The sequence below is a fragment of the Danio rerio genome, chromosome 7 (assembly GCF_052040795.2).
Source record: "Danio rerio strain M-AB ecotype USA chromosome 7, GRCz13ab, whole genome shotgun sequence".
Taxonomy (NCBI): Eukaryota; Metazoa; Chordata; class Actinopteri; order Cypriniformes; family Danionidae; genus Danio; species Danio rerio.
The window spans coordinates 954,519-970,134 of NC_141027.1; the positions used below are offsets into that span (position 1 = coordinate 954,519).

The 15,616-nt window shown below is 41.0% G+C and overlaps 2 protein-coding genes across 53 annotated transcripts in view; one reads left to right on the forward strand and one right to left on the reverse strand.

Annotated features, from left to right (window-relative positions):
- nrxn2b (neurexin 2b) overlaps positions 1 to 15,616 on the forward strand; it is a 479,676-nt gene that overhangs the window by 447,576 nt on the left and 16,484 nt on the right. For all 52 annotated transcript variants that reach the window (XM_087259563.1, XM_087259583.1, XM_087259577.1 and 49 more), the window contains 2 exons: positions 4,581 to 4,903; positions 11,717 to 11,795. In XM_087259563.1, the coding sequence (XP_087115689.1) occupies positions 4,581 to 4,903; positions 11,717 to 11,795 (402 nt within the window). The remainder of the gene's footprint in view (positions 1 to 4,580; positions 4,904 to 11,716; positions 11,796 to 15,616) is intronic.
- Positions 1 to 15,616, reverse strand: part of alpk1 (alpha kinase 1) — an 859,869-nt gene that overhangs the window by 300,680 nt on the left and 543,573 nt on the right. The gene's annotated exons all lie outside the window — the stretch shown is intronic.

Consider the following 15,616-nt stretch of genomic DNA (forward strand, 5'->3'; position numbering starts at 1 on the left):
TTTCATATGCTGCACAACAGTTGCAGGATGACACTGGATGTCTGTAACAAAATACAAAACATTCAAAGTGTTTTAAACAGCCATTTAAGAGCTAACATATGCTGTCCACGTATGTGGCCACTCAAGCCCTAGGAGGTTAAAGTGGATCTGAGTCTTTCATCACAGTTGTATTAAACTGTTCAAGAGCATCTTTTCTTGTCTGAAGACTATTTTAAAAAGATTTTTTGATCCAAGTGTTGACTCTAGGCTTCATTATAGAAATGATTAAATACAATTCATCTTTGTTATTGTTTGTTTACAAATTTAGAGTGAATTTGAAACTTGAAATGGTCTACAATTATAGACCGTATAAACATCTTTCATGCTTTTAGGGTTAATCTTTGTTCTTTGTTATCTGGTTAATTTCAACATCAACTCTTCATTGCAGGTCCTGTGATGGGACTAATGCACCTTCACACATGCTGAAACCACACACTACCTGACAAAAGTCTTGTCGTCCATCTAAGTTTTATGAACACTTAATAATAACTGCTCTTCTAGTGGATGATCTGGTGTCTGAAGTGATTTTGCCTCTAGATTTTGCTGATTTGAGCTCAATAAATCTGATCATGTCTTGATGTTGACTGATTTGATGAGGACAGTGCGCTCTGACTCTGCTCAGACTAAAGTCTCATCACTGAACAGAAATAATGTCCAGTATAGAATATAAAGTCCTGCTGCAGTGGAGACAGAATGAATATTGTGTCTGACTCCATCATGAGCTTGGAGGACTGCATCCATACATCTCTGACATGACTCACATCACTGATTAATAAAGTCATCTGGAATGAAGAAGAAAGCCTTCAGCAGGATCCCAGAGTTCATCAAGAGTCTCTGTGTTCATCTTCAACACCTCCTCCTTCATCAGCTCAATAATGTTGATGTCTGGTGACTGGGCTGGCCAATCCTGCAGCAGCTTGACCTTCTTCAGGAGCTTTGATGTGGAGGCTGAAGTATGAGCAGGAGCGCTATCCTGCTGGAGAATTGTCCCTCTCCTGTGGTTTGTAATGTAATGGGCAGAACAGATGTCTTGATACCTCAGGCTGTTGATGTTGATCATCCACTCTGCAGATCTCTCACACACCCCCAAACCATGACTTCTCCTTCACCAAACTTGACTGATTTCTGTCAGAATCTGGTCTCCATGCTGGTTCCAGTAGGTCTTCTGCTGTACCGGTGAGGATTGATGTAGATCCATAGATATATACACTAGATATCGCATAGGTACCCTGAGCATGCGTCAATAGCGCCGCCACATTGGTACAGTGCTCCCAGGACAAATGTCATTCAACCACACTAGTCAAGACAGTGTTATTACGTGAAGATGCGGGACTTTAGCGCTGTCTACGGGTGTAGTAACAAGCAAACAAAGAAAACAAAGCACAAAGGCAGAACATTTCATAGGTAATATTCAGTTTTCTTCTGTTTTTGTATGTTCTGAACTTTTGTGCTAATCAGGTCACGTTATTGATGATAACAGTCACTTACTGCATTCACCATACGGCAAAGCAGCTCCAACTCACACTAAACACTCGGCTTATGCTAGTTTTGTTGAATTAAATTAGCAAACAATGCAAAAGAAATATGACAACGAGATGCTGCGCTGCCAGAAACTTGTATTAATGTCGGCTAACGTTAGTGAAAGAGTCGTATCAGGGGATTCATTCACAAACGAATCGCTCCCTCCGTCAGTATGAGCAGTGAAAGCAGGAGAGGAGCTGTGTTTCAGGACATGATCAGATCAAATTTAACAGGGAGGGTGAATAGTACATTTCTCTACACACAAACACAAGCTTTTTGTCAGGAATGCCCGTGCGGTCACTGATCCATCAATGTAGAAAAGTGATGTCAAATTATAATTTTCATAATTAGAAAAAAATAATTACATACTAACATCCAGGAAAACTCCCGATCACAGATATATGTGTATATGTGTATATCTCTGGCTCTGGATGGCCACAGTCCTCCACTGAAGCTTGGTCCCACATTCATTTCAAAGGAGCGCTACCCTGTAGCAAGATGGCGGCGCTATTGACGCATTCCTTCCAATAGACAACAACAGGGTAGACGACATCTAATGTATATATCTTTGATGCAGATGATCCAGCAGAGAAATCCACCTTCAACACTTTATGATCAACTAGAAGACCAGTTATGATCTGCTGCTCCTACAACTGAGACCAATACAAGGTTATTGTGAGGTAGTGTATATAATTTAAAACCCCAATCAAAAATAAAGCAATCTCTTGAGCAGGCGAATAATATTTAATGATAATATATTTTTAAATAGAGTTCCAGTAAAAGTAGAAGGGAAAGTTTCTCCAGAAGGAAGCTATTGTGGGGAACAGTGTGGACTGCTCTTGCTCTGTTAAACATGACGTGGGGAGTGTTTACTCCATCTTCAACTCAATATTCAGACTCTTCAGACACTGGTCACACTTTTGCTGATATACTGATGTTGATGTTTATTTTGAAGACGGATCACCTTAGCAACCATCCAGTAGACCGACAGTGAGCTGCTGCATAGCGACACGTTAATTGTCACCTTAGCAACAGCTGAAGTCCCCAGCAACAGCTCTGATTCCCTTCTGATCTGAGTGTTGATGAGTTTGGTGAAGCGTCGTCAGAGGAACAGAGGATAAACCTGCTGTAGCAACACACACACACACACACACACACACACTCAATAACAGCTTCATAACCTTCATGACCACAGGATGTAGACACGGGTCAGCTGGTGCACACTCACAGTACACACACACACACACACCAGTGGCTTGAGCTGTAATTACAAAGGACTGACCGCTGTAAACTAATGTGCTGTTTTAAACATGAGACCTCTACTCCGATAGGTCAGATGAACTACTCTACTCTGATTAGTCAGATGAAGTACTCTACTCCGATTGGTCAGATGAACTACTCTACTCCGATTGGTCAGATGAACTACTCCTCTCCGGTTGGTCACATGAACTACTCTACTCTGATTGGTCGGATGAACTACTCTACTCCGATTGGTCAGATTATCTACTCGCCTCCGATTGGTCACATGAACTACTCTACACTGATTGGTCAGATGATCTACTCCGATTGGTCAGTTGAACTACTCTACTCTAATTGGTCAGATGAACTGCTCTACTCCGATTGGTCAGATTATCTACTCGCCTCCGATTGGTCAGATGAACTACTCCGATTGGTCACATGACCTACTCTACTCCGATTGGTCAGATTATCTACTCTCCTCCGATTGGTCACATGAACTACTCTACTCTGATTGGTCACATGAACTACTCTACTCCGATTGGTCAGATTATCTACTCTACTCCGATTGGTCACAGGAACTACTCTACTCTGATTGGTTAGATGATCTAATCTGATTAGTCAGATAAACTTCTCTTTTCCGATTGGTCAGTTAAACTACTACACTCCGATTGGTCAGTTGAACTACTCTACTCTGATTAGTCAGATGAACTACTCTTCTCCGATTGGTCAGTTGAACTACTGCGATTAGTCACATGAACTACTCTACTCTGATTGGTTAGATGATCTAATCTGATTAGTCAGATAAACTTCTCTTTTCCGATTGGTCAGTTAAACTACTACACTCCGATTGGTCAGTTGAACTACTCTACTCTGATTAGTCAGATGAACTACTCTTCTCCGATTGGTCAGTTGAACTTCTGCGATTAGTCACATGAACTACTCTACTCTGATTGGTTAGATGATCTAATCTGATTAGTCAGATAAACTTCTCTTTTCCGATTGGTCAGTTAAACTACTACCCTCCGATTGGTCAGTTGAACTACTCTACTCTGATTAGTCAGATGAACTACTCTTTTCCGATTGGTCAGTTAAACTACTACACTCCGATTGGTCAGTGTAACTACTGCGATTAGTCACATGAACTACTCTACTTTGACTGGTCCTTCTGGTTCCCTCCAGATGAGGTGTTCATGTGGATCATACAGCACTGGTGTTACCCCTCATTGTCTTCACTGTTTTTAGTGTTTAGTTGACTGAACTGTGATGTGAAGGCACACGCACAGACACTCACAGATCTGAAGATCTGATCTTCTGATGTGAAATAAAGATGATATAAACACTCAGGACAGACACACAGTTGTAGATCATTACCGAAAAACTTAGTCACACACATTTGCAGAGGTCAAGATGAATGACGGACCCAGTGTGTGTGTGTGTGTGTGTGTGTGTTCATCATCATCAATCTCCCTTTCCTTTCTCTGAATGCTGTCCATCTGTTTGTCACTCTGAATAATGAACCATCTTCATCATCATAATCACTCTTCATTCCTCCAGAGGTCATTCCTGCATGTGTGCTGTTTTTGTGATGAGGGTGATTATCATTATTATTATTGAGACAGATCTGAGTGTCACAACTAAGCTTAGTAAATCAGATACAGAATGGAGTAAAACATTAACAGTATTCTCAGAGCTAATAGAGGGCTAATAACTCAGCCTTCAGCTGTTTGTGTATTGTCTGTATGTGTGTGTGTATGTGTTGAATTGCTGTGTGTTCCCCGCAGGTCGGCAGCTCACCATCTTCAACAGTCAGGCCTTCATTAAGGTCGGCGGCGGAGAGAAGGGCCGTAACTTCCAGGGCCAGATCTCGGGTCTGTATTATAACGGGCTACAGGTGCTGAAGCTGGCGGCGGAGGCCGACCCCAATGTGCAGATCCAGGGGAACCTGCGTCTGGTGGGAGACACACCCTCTGTCATGACCACCGACACCACCAGCACCACCCCGCTCGCAGACATGTCCACCACTATCATGGAGACCACCACCACCATGGCCACCACCACCACCCGCAAGCAGCGCTCGCCCACCATGAGGGACAGCGTCACGCAGGTCAGAGCACACACACACACACACACTAGTGATGGGAAGGATCTTCTGTTCTCTCATCCTTCTGACAGAGTTTATTCTTCTGAGGGGAATACTTTAGTAGCTGTTAAGAGTTTGTAAAGCCTGCCTCATTGTGGTCAGAGTAGCTGACTAAAATAATAAAAGTGACACTGATAATCATTAACAGAACAATTATTGAGCCTAATATAGGCTCCTCTGAAATGTTATCTGTATTAATATTTTATTTAACAGAGCTGTTTGTGTTTTGACTAGGGTCAATAGTGCTAGCGTACAGATGTCAAGATGAATCTGAATATTAAATAGTAAACATGAGCTGGAGCACAACTGATCATTAATGCTCGAGTAATGAGTCTAGTGTACAGCACACATCGTGGTTTAGTTAGTGAGATTGTGTGTCTGTCATATACAGTGGGCCTATAGGTCTGTTATTTTGACTAAAGAAGATGTTATTTGACTGTATCACCAGCACTATAGACACTGTATTGTGCTTAAAATAAAAAAGGCACAGGATCGGATCTGTATCGGTCGATGTTCATAATTTTGATATCGTGATCTAAAATATGCACAGTAATCTGTCCTGGCTAAAGGTCTCAGATCAGCGGTTACTACACATAAATGGGGAGTTAATCTCATATTAAAGCAATGTTATTGCAAAGGATGATGCTTAAACTATATTAACAAAATAACTGTGAGCAAAAGAAAGCAGGTGGAACATTCCACGAGTGATAATGAACGGATGATCACGTGCCTGAGAATAATTACAACGAAAGAAGTGACTGCTGCTACTGCTTACAAAAGGTTTGCTGCTTACACGAGCATCGCTTTTTGTCTAGTCTATTTCAAAGGGAACCGATTGCACCAGTTGCGCTTCCTCTACACACGGTGTTTGCAAGTAAATGGGAGCGCGCACGCTTTTTAACAGTCGCGCGCATCACATCACCTGTGCGCGCGAGTAATCATCCTCTCATAAGGTATTTACCTGTTTTGTCTCACGCGAACACAGTTATTTTTGTCAGTCGTGCTGCTTCTCGATTCAATTATCACATTTGCACGCATATTGGGCCATTCTTATTGTCGAACCCTGCTTTAAGAAAACTACAGTGTAAAACTTATTTCCAACCTGCCAAAGTGGCTAGTGGGAGCGGCTGTCTAACCCGCCAAAGCTGAAATCTACCCGCATTTGCTGGGTTAACGGGTGTTAATGTAAAGCCCTGATAACAATTACAGAATCGTCAGCAAGTTTTAAAATATACCTGTTACTAAAAAAGTGACTATACTCCCAAAATACACCCATTTTGCATAATTCTTTGCATAAATCAGATTTTTGTTATCAGAAATAAGGAATAATGTGGTCAGATTCAGTCTAGATAATGAACTCAGAGTCATGTAAGCGAGCCCTGAGTGTCTCTGTAATGGGTAAATGGAGAATAACTGACTCAAGACTGAATTTACACTCATAAAAAGGGAGTTTCTAAAACAATATAGACGTGGTGTTTAAGTGAAGCTGACGTGACGTGCCTAAAGCCAGTGCTGTGTTCCTACAGACTCAGAATACCGCTGCTAAATGTCAAGTGTACAGCAGTAACCCGCAGCTGTAGGAAATGTTATCACTGGCTCCTGTGAGGAGATCTGTGTGAGTATACAGTGCTGAAACTCTCCTGGAGCTGCAGAGGAAACGCTTTATATCACACGCATGCCACTATTACTTCCTCATTATAAAGTGCATTCAAATTACGGCTGCGCAATAGATTGCAAAATGACCGTTATCGTGATAATAGCATGTGCAGTATTGTATTGCAGACGTGTGTGATAAATGACTTTTATTATATGCGTTGGTTGTTTATCTAAATTTGACCAGTCAGATGTGGTCTTACTATCTTTGGCCCCGCCTCCCAAGTAGCTGGTGTTCTGCTATTGGCTAGAAGCTGAACCCAGAGCTGAAAATAAACACTAATGGGCGGAGTCGATATGAGAGAGGAAAATGGCCACAGCCAATCAGAGTCAGGATATGTGCGCAGGTTCACTCATTCATAGTCTTTTGCAGACTTGTCTGTTCTGAGTTCTCAAGTCACGCTGCACTGCCTTTTACTGTTGACAAGAGCGAAAGAAGTGTGCTGCGCTTTTCATGTTGCTAGGCAACCACTGAATCAGCTGCGTATGATGCTGTTGATGTTGTCATAATTGTCATATGTATTAATATTGTGATATTCAGGATTTGTGAAGTCGTACAGCTCAGAATAACTGGAAACAGCGACCGCTAGTCTCTCCTCCATCTTCATCATGACAACACAAACACTGCTGTCCGTCAACGGAAACACCGCCTCTGCTTTCATTTGATTGGACAATAAATAAAGATGCGACAGACTTAGCATGCTTTTTTCACTCAGTTTGCAACCGCAGGCGCACAGAGCTCAACGGCAAAAACAGCGCGATTACATCAATAAGACTTCATCTAGAAACTTTTCAGAATAAAGAAATCTGCTACATGTCTGCCATCTAGTGGAAACTTTAAACTGCGATGGTAATTCATGGAGGAGTGGAGAGCGTGAGACTGATCCCTGTAAGTGACAGACGAGTCCCCGCATTGATCCTGAAGGGTCAGCCTGTACACCAGGCCTCACCCACCTGCAGCTTCAGGTCCATCAGCTCGCATATTACTGGCGTCATCATGTTCTGCCGCCTCTGTTTTTTTAACAGCCTGTGATCAATAAAGGGGTATTTATATTTATAGACCATATCCAGCATCATGAGCAAACAGGAAACCATGTGAGATAAGAAAATCATAGGCTTTCATAAGAAATGGCAGACTTTCTATAAGTCAGTTATTAGCGCCCCTTTTTTTCTTGTTGAAATATTTCCTAAATGATGTTGAACAGATTCAGGAAATGTTCACAGCATGTCTGATAATATCTGTTCTTCTGGAGAAAGTCTGATTTGTTTTATTTTGGCTAGAATAAAAGCAGTTCTTAATTTTTTAAACCATTTTAAGCTCAATATTATTCGCCCCTTTAAGCTATTTTTTTCGTATAGTCTACAGAACAAACCATCGTTATACAATAACTTGCCTAATTACCCTAACCTGCCTAATAAACCTAATTAAATTAATTAAGCCACTTTATAAAAATAAGTAAATCAGTGATTAGAGATGAGTTATTAACACTGTTATGATTAGAAATGTGCTGAAGACATCTGCTCTCTGTTAGACAGAAATTGGGGAGAAGTAAACAGGGGGTGAATAATTCTGACTTCATCTGTATATTGTTATATTGCAAAGCTCTTAAAAAGGGGGCGTGGCCTGTTGTGTTATGGCTGTGTTTGATTGGTGCATATATCTAATTTTAATCCAGTTCACAAACAGAACAGAGAGACATTTGATTTGGGCAACAAATGATCGGCTGACGCAAACATGAGTCAGTGCATTAATATTTGACAAACAAAGCTTGATTTTCCATTAGTTTCCCTGAGAGAGCGAGAACAGATTCCAGACTGCAGCGTTAGTGCGTTCACTGAATGAGTTAAGCAGATCTCCACCGTCACGTTGGGTCGCGGAGAACACGTGGAAATGAAATGTGCTTTTGAGGCGAGACGCTCCAAACGATGTAGTCTTTAATAAATATCACTTCATGAAATAAATAAGTGAGCAAACCCTGCAGGCGGCAGTACAGCGGCTTTCCTGAAATAATTAAAAGAAACACAGGAGGAGTCCTGCGGCTAAAGCGGAGAGCGAACGAGGAGGAAATCTGCTGGAAATGAGTTTCTGGTCCAGTCCACAGTAAAAGCACGAGACCAACGCAAATGCTCAGCTCTTATCAGACAGATTTCTCTGCAGCTTTCAGTTCTCATTAAGTGTTTGAATAATAATCAGTCAAAAAGTTGATTAACCCTTTAACTGCAAGCCTCACTCTTTAAACATAGACATGAAAATTAGATGTTCAACGTATAGTGAATGATTGGTGAACGCTTTGGTGTACATATTCAGGCTTAGTCTCGCTTTACAGAACATACTTGATGGATTGTAGTCTGATTAAAGAAAGATGTTCAAAAAGTTCAAGAAAACAAGTTATTAGTTGCGCAGTGGGTAGTGCTGTTGCCTCACAGCAAGAAGGTCGCTGGTTTGAGTCTCAGCTGGGTCAGTTGACGTTTCTGTGTGGAGTTTGCATGTTCTCCCTGCCTTCGCGTGGGTTTCCTCCGGGTGCTCCGGTTTCCCCCACAGTCCAAACACATGCGCTATAGGGGAATTGGGTAGACTAAATAGTCCGTAGTGTATGAGTGTTTCCCAGAGATGGGTTGCGGCTAGAAGGGCATCAACTGCTTAAAACATGTGCTGGATAAGTTGTTGGTTCATTCCACTGTGGCGACCCCTGATTAATAAAAGGGACTGAGGTGAAATGAAAATGAATGAATGAAGTTATTAGGGCGATTTGGCCTCGATTCATTGAACATTTTAATTTGACTAGTATTAATTATTGACTATTTTATTTACTTATTTTATGGTTTGTCCTCATAGTTCACTGACATGTTTTGTACAGTAAATATGCTTTTTAAAAGTTTTTTTTTATTTTTAAAGCGCTATTTTTGGATGTAGGGTGCATTACTTGATTTTAAAATAATTGAAGTAAACACACACTGAAGTAAACACACACTAAAGTAAACACACACTGAAGTAAACACACGCTATCTATCATCTATGATTATTTAATTAACACTAACGCTGAACAACACACATTGCTCAAATCGTGGCTCTCCTCACCGCACACCCTCATCACCGATACCAAACTGACCAATCACAAAGCTTGCGTTACGCATTTGAGAGGTGCACGAGTGTGTGAAGGCTGCACCACACCGTGTGCTTGGCTAAAGTATAATGTCAGAATAATATAATACATATAAATTAGCCCTAACAGAGTGGGGTCACGTGACTCCATATTCGATAGGGAAAGTAATTGAAAAAATTGTGACCATGTGAGGGCTTCCCCTGTTTCTGTGTATGTTTTGAGGAACATGAACTCTATTGTTTATGCTTTTGATAATATTTGTAAATTAGGCATCAACTTCTACAGTAGTATGGGCAATTTGACGGTATTTGATGAATTTTGCCTCTAAAAACGTTTTAAACTGTTGACATGTGGATTGCTGTAGCATAGTAATGCTTTACAACTCTGATGAGTCTCCTTTTGTCACATTAATAAATAACAGTTGCTCAGTAATATCTATGAGTAACTCAGATATGGTAACTAGACGTATTAAGCTTTCAAATGATATATAGTGTGTGATGATTGCTTTATGTTTTGACTTTAATATTATGGTTTATAAATGTGACTGCAGATGCCCCCACAGGCTGACAGTAAATGTGTTTTGACCTATTGCTCTTCCTAAAAAATAAAAGACAAAAAATCTATAGTAAAATATGTGTTCAGAAGAGTTAGTCCTTTTCAACCATATATAGTTTGTATGATTATATTAGGATTTAATTACGATATTCATTCATTCATTCATTTTTTTCGGCTTAGTCCGCAATATAGTGAAGTAAACGTACAGTAAGGGGTTAAAGGGTTAGTTCACTCAAAATCCCTCAGGGCTGCACTATAAGTAACACGTTTAGCTACTTTTTTGTAAGTGATTTTAGATTTTTCTACAGATTTTAGGTTTTGAATTGTAAAACTCCCAATGATTGGCTAAACATGATTACTACACTACACTACAAGACTACAATGAAAACTACCTAAATAAAGCATGTCATTTATTCCTGCAAACAATATCAGATTAATGTATTATCATAACTCTCTCACAGTACTCAGTTTATCATGTATAACGTTCTTGTCCAGAAAGAGCTAAACAGCGCTTCTTGTTTCGTTTTCAGTGTAAAGTGCAGATCAACAGTTGCACTTATCAGTTTTTGGTGCAATGGAGGGCGATTGTACATTTGATTGAAAGACTTACAATGACAAGACTTCAACATCAAATTAAATTTACATTCAGCCTTACCATCGCTATCTATGCAGAATTTTCAGCTTTAAAATAAACGAGCTTTCAAGAAATTAAGCTTTCGAAAACATCTAGACACATTTTATTACAAATTTGAAGTTAATATCTCAAAATATGAGCTGTCAGTGAGGTTTAGTTTGGCTGCAGTACCAGACATGACCACCAGGTGACCATATAGTTTACATTAGTGGATATATATATATATAAATAAGGGCGTTCCCTGTTTCTGTGTGTGTTTTAAAGAATATGAACTATATTCTTTCATACTTTTAGCAATTTCTGTAAATTAGGGTCGTCATGTTTTTACGCAGGATGTTTCGGCTTTAAAAAACTACACAGCCATATCACTGTGCAGCCCGAGAGCGGTCACTTACTGAAGCTGAGCAGGGCTGAGGCTGGTCAGTGTCTGGATGGGAGACCACATGGGAACACTAGGCTGCTGTTGTCAGTGGTGTTAGTGAGTCCAGCAGGGGGCGCTCAACCTGTGGTCTGTGGAGTCCTAATGCCCCAGTATAGTGAAGGGGACTCTATACTGTCAGTGAGCGCCGTCTTTCAGATGCCATACACGATAAATGCATTTTATAAATACACATTACATTGCATTTAATAGTTTTGTCCGGGTGGGCCAGCCTTCAGTCTGAGTGGGCCAGTGCCTCCCTGACACATATGTGGCTTCGCCACTGGACCAATCAGAATCAAGTATTCCAGATAGCCATGTATTAGGTGTTTGTAATGTATTACATTGAAGGAGGACAGTGTATTCACTCACTCTCTCTCTCTCTCTCTCTCTCTCTCTCTCTCGCTCTGCAGAATACTGACGATCTGTTAGTAGCATCTGCTGAATGTCCGAGTGATGATGAAGATCTCGAGGAGTGTGAGCCTGGAAACGGTGAGTCAGTTTACCATCTGTGGGAGTTTTTATGTGCTAAAATCACACACACACACACACACACACACACACACACACACACACACACACACACACACACACACATATTGACACATGCGCACACACACTTCATGTTGTCGTCCCGTGAGCAGCTGTGATTGGCCAAATGTAGCCTCAGTGGAAGGTAACGGTGTTAATGAATGTGTCTGAAATCCAGTCTTTATATGTGTGGAGCGTCTGCAGTGTAGAGTGTGTGAACACCGCTTTACAGACATCAACAACAGAAAGAACAACACCACAGGATTCAGGGACATAATCAATATATCAGATCTATCCTTGCATCTATCCATTCATCCATTTATTCATCCATTCATCTATCCATCTATCTATCTATCCATCACCTATCCATTCATCATCTATCTATCTATCTATCTATCTATCTATCTATCTATCCATCTATCTATCTATCTATCTATCTATCTATCTATCATCTATCTATCTATCTATCTATCTATCTATCTATCTATCTATCTATCTATCTATCTATCTATCTATCCATCTATCTATCTATCTATCTATCTATCTATCTATCATCTATCTATCTATCTATCTATCTATCTATCTATCTATCATCTATCTATCTATCTATCTATCTATCTATCTATCTATCTATCTATCTATCCATCTATCCATCTATCCATCTATCCATCCATCATCTATCTATCTATCTATCTATCTATCTATCTATCTATCTATCTTTGCACCTATCCATTTATCCGTCCATCTATTTATCCATCCATCATCTATCTATGCATCCATCTGTCTATCTATATGTCTGTGTATACATACTCTGTCAGTTGCCAAAATTGATGTCCACTTCTTATCTCAACCATCTTTTGCATCTGCCTAGCAACCAATAAAAATACCTCAGGATTTGCTTAAAACCGACTTAGAAATTGCACCCTAGCAACCTCCAATCCCCCTAGCAACCATCAGTGGGCCTTTCTGAAGGTGGGCCGGAGTTCATCTGTGTTTGTGAGCAAATATTTCTATTACAGACAAAGAAAGCAAACAGAGAGAGAGAGAGAAAGAGAGAGAGAGTCACTGGCAGAAGCTGGACAGCAGAGGGATGAAGACAGGAAAGATGAGGAGGAAATCAAACACTCACAGAGAGAGAGAGACAGAGATCTCATTTTCAAGTTTAAGTTGCTTTATTGGCATGACATTCAGTACAGTATTGCCAAAGCACTTCAAATATGTAATCTATTAAAAACATTTAAAAAATAAATAAATAAAACAAAATAAATAATAATAATAATAATAATTTTATTAATTTTATCTTATATAACAATTCAGTTTCAAAATCAAATCAATTCATTTTAAAACACAACTCTTGATTAGGAACAAAGCACAACCCAGCATTGCAACACCACTCAAAGACATAAATAGCTTTTAATTATTAAAATCCAACAATTATTTTTCATTTGGACAAGTTTTTAAACATGAATGCAGTGTGTTTTCAGCTCCTCTATGCATTTGTTCATGTACTATAGACTGCTGATTTATCAATGATGAAATTCATTAACTGACATTTGTGTTTCTGTAGTCTTTTGTTTTTAAACCCAACATAAAACACTGATGGGTGAATTAAAAACAGCTAGAGAGAGCCAGAGGGAGATAAAGGTGAGGGAGAGGGAGAGACACTGAGAGATGGAGAAGGAGAGAGAGGCTGAGATTGAGATTGATTTTTTCTGAGAAAGAGTGGGAGAGCGGAGAGGAAGAGAAAGAGAGAGAGTTTGACTGGTGTCTGCATGTTCCTCACGTTTGCTGGTGTTGAGGGAGCAAGGGATGAGCTGGGCGGAGGAAAGGAGAGGAAAGAGGGATGAATGGAGGCATGTATGTGTGCACGGATGGAGGGGAAATCTCCGCATTGCGTTTCTGCTCCAGGGTCCCACAGAAATGTCTGATGAATGTCCTGTTTCTCAGCTGATCCCGGTGGGCTAATTAATCTCTGCCCTCATTTGACTCTCCTAATTACATCATTCACTGGAGCCTGCAGACCTCTCTTTACTTTTAATGAGACGCAACTATAAACGCACAACAGTCTGAGTGTTAGACAAAACACACAGCCATTTCAACATTATAAATGCAGAACAGTCTGAGAGATACATGCCAACACACAACAGTCTGAGTGATACACCCAAACACACAACACCTTGAGAGATATACCCAAACACACAACAGTCTGAGCGTTACACCCAAACACACAACAGTCTGAGCGTTACACCCAAACACACAACAGTCTGAGCGATACACCCAAACACACAACAGTCTGAGCGTTACACCCAAACACACAACAGTCTGAGCGTTACACCCAAACACACAACAGTCTGAGCGTTACACCCAAACACACAACAGTCTGAGCGTTACACCCAAACACACAACAGTCTGAGCGTTACACCCAAACACACAACAGTCTGAGCGTTACACCCAAACACACAACAGTCTGAGCGTTACACCCAAACACACAACAGTCTGAGCGTTACACCCAAACACACAACAGTCTGAGCGATACACCCAAACACACAACAGTCTGAGCATTACACCCAAACACACAACAGTCTGGGATATACACCCAAACACACAACAGTCTGAGCGTTACACCCAAACACACAACAGTCTGAGCGTTACACCCAAACACACAACAGTCTGAGCGTTACACCCAAACACACAACAGTCTGAGCGATACACCCAGACACACAACAGTCTGAGCGTTACACCCAAACACACAACAGTCTGAGCGATACACACAAACACACAACAGTCTGAGCGATACACCCAAACACACAACAGTCTGAGCGTTACGCCCAAACACACAACAGTCTGAGCGTTACACCCAAACACACAACAGTCTGAGCGTTACACCCAAACACACAACAGTCTGAGCGATACACACAAACACACAACAGTCTGAGCGATACACCCAAACACACAACAGTCTGAGCGTTACACCCAAACACACAACAGTCTGAGCGATACACCCAAACACACAACAGTCTGAGCGTTACACCCAAACACACAACAGTCTGGGATATACACCCAAACACACAACAGTCTGAGCGATACACCCAAACACACAACAGTCTGAGCGTTACACCCAAACACACAACAGTCTGAGCGATACACCCAAACACACAACAGTCTGAGCGATACACACAAACACACAACAGTCTGAGCGATACACCCAAACACACAACAGTCTGAGCGTTACACCCAAACACACAACAGTCTGAGCGATACACCCAAACACACAACAGTCTGAGCGATACACACAAACACACAACAGTCTGAGCGATACACACAAACACACAACAGTCTGAGCGATACACCCAAACACACAACAGTCTGAACGTTACACCCAAACACACAACAGTCTGAGCGATACACACAAACACACAACAGTCTGAGCGTTACACCCAAACACACAACAGTCTGGGATATACACCCAAACACACAACAGTCTGAGTGATACACCCAAACACACAACACCTTGAGAGATATACCCAAACACACAACAGTCTGAGCGTTACACCCAAACACACAACAGTCTGAGCGTTACACCCAAACACACAACAGTCTGAGCGTTACACCCAAACACACAACAGTCTGAGCGTTACACCCAAACACACAACAGTCTGAGCGTTACACCCAAACACACAACAGTCTGAGCGTTACACCCAAACACACAACAGTCTGAGCGTTACACCCAAACACACAACAGTCTGAGCGTTACACCCAAACACACAACAGTCTGAGCGTTA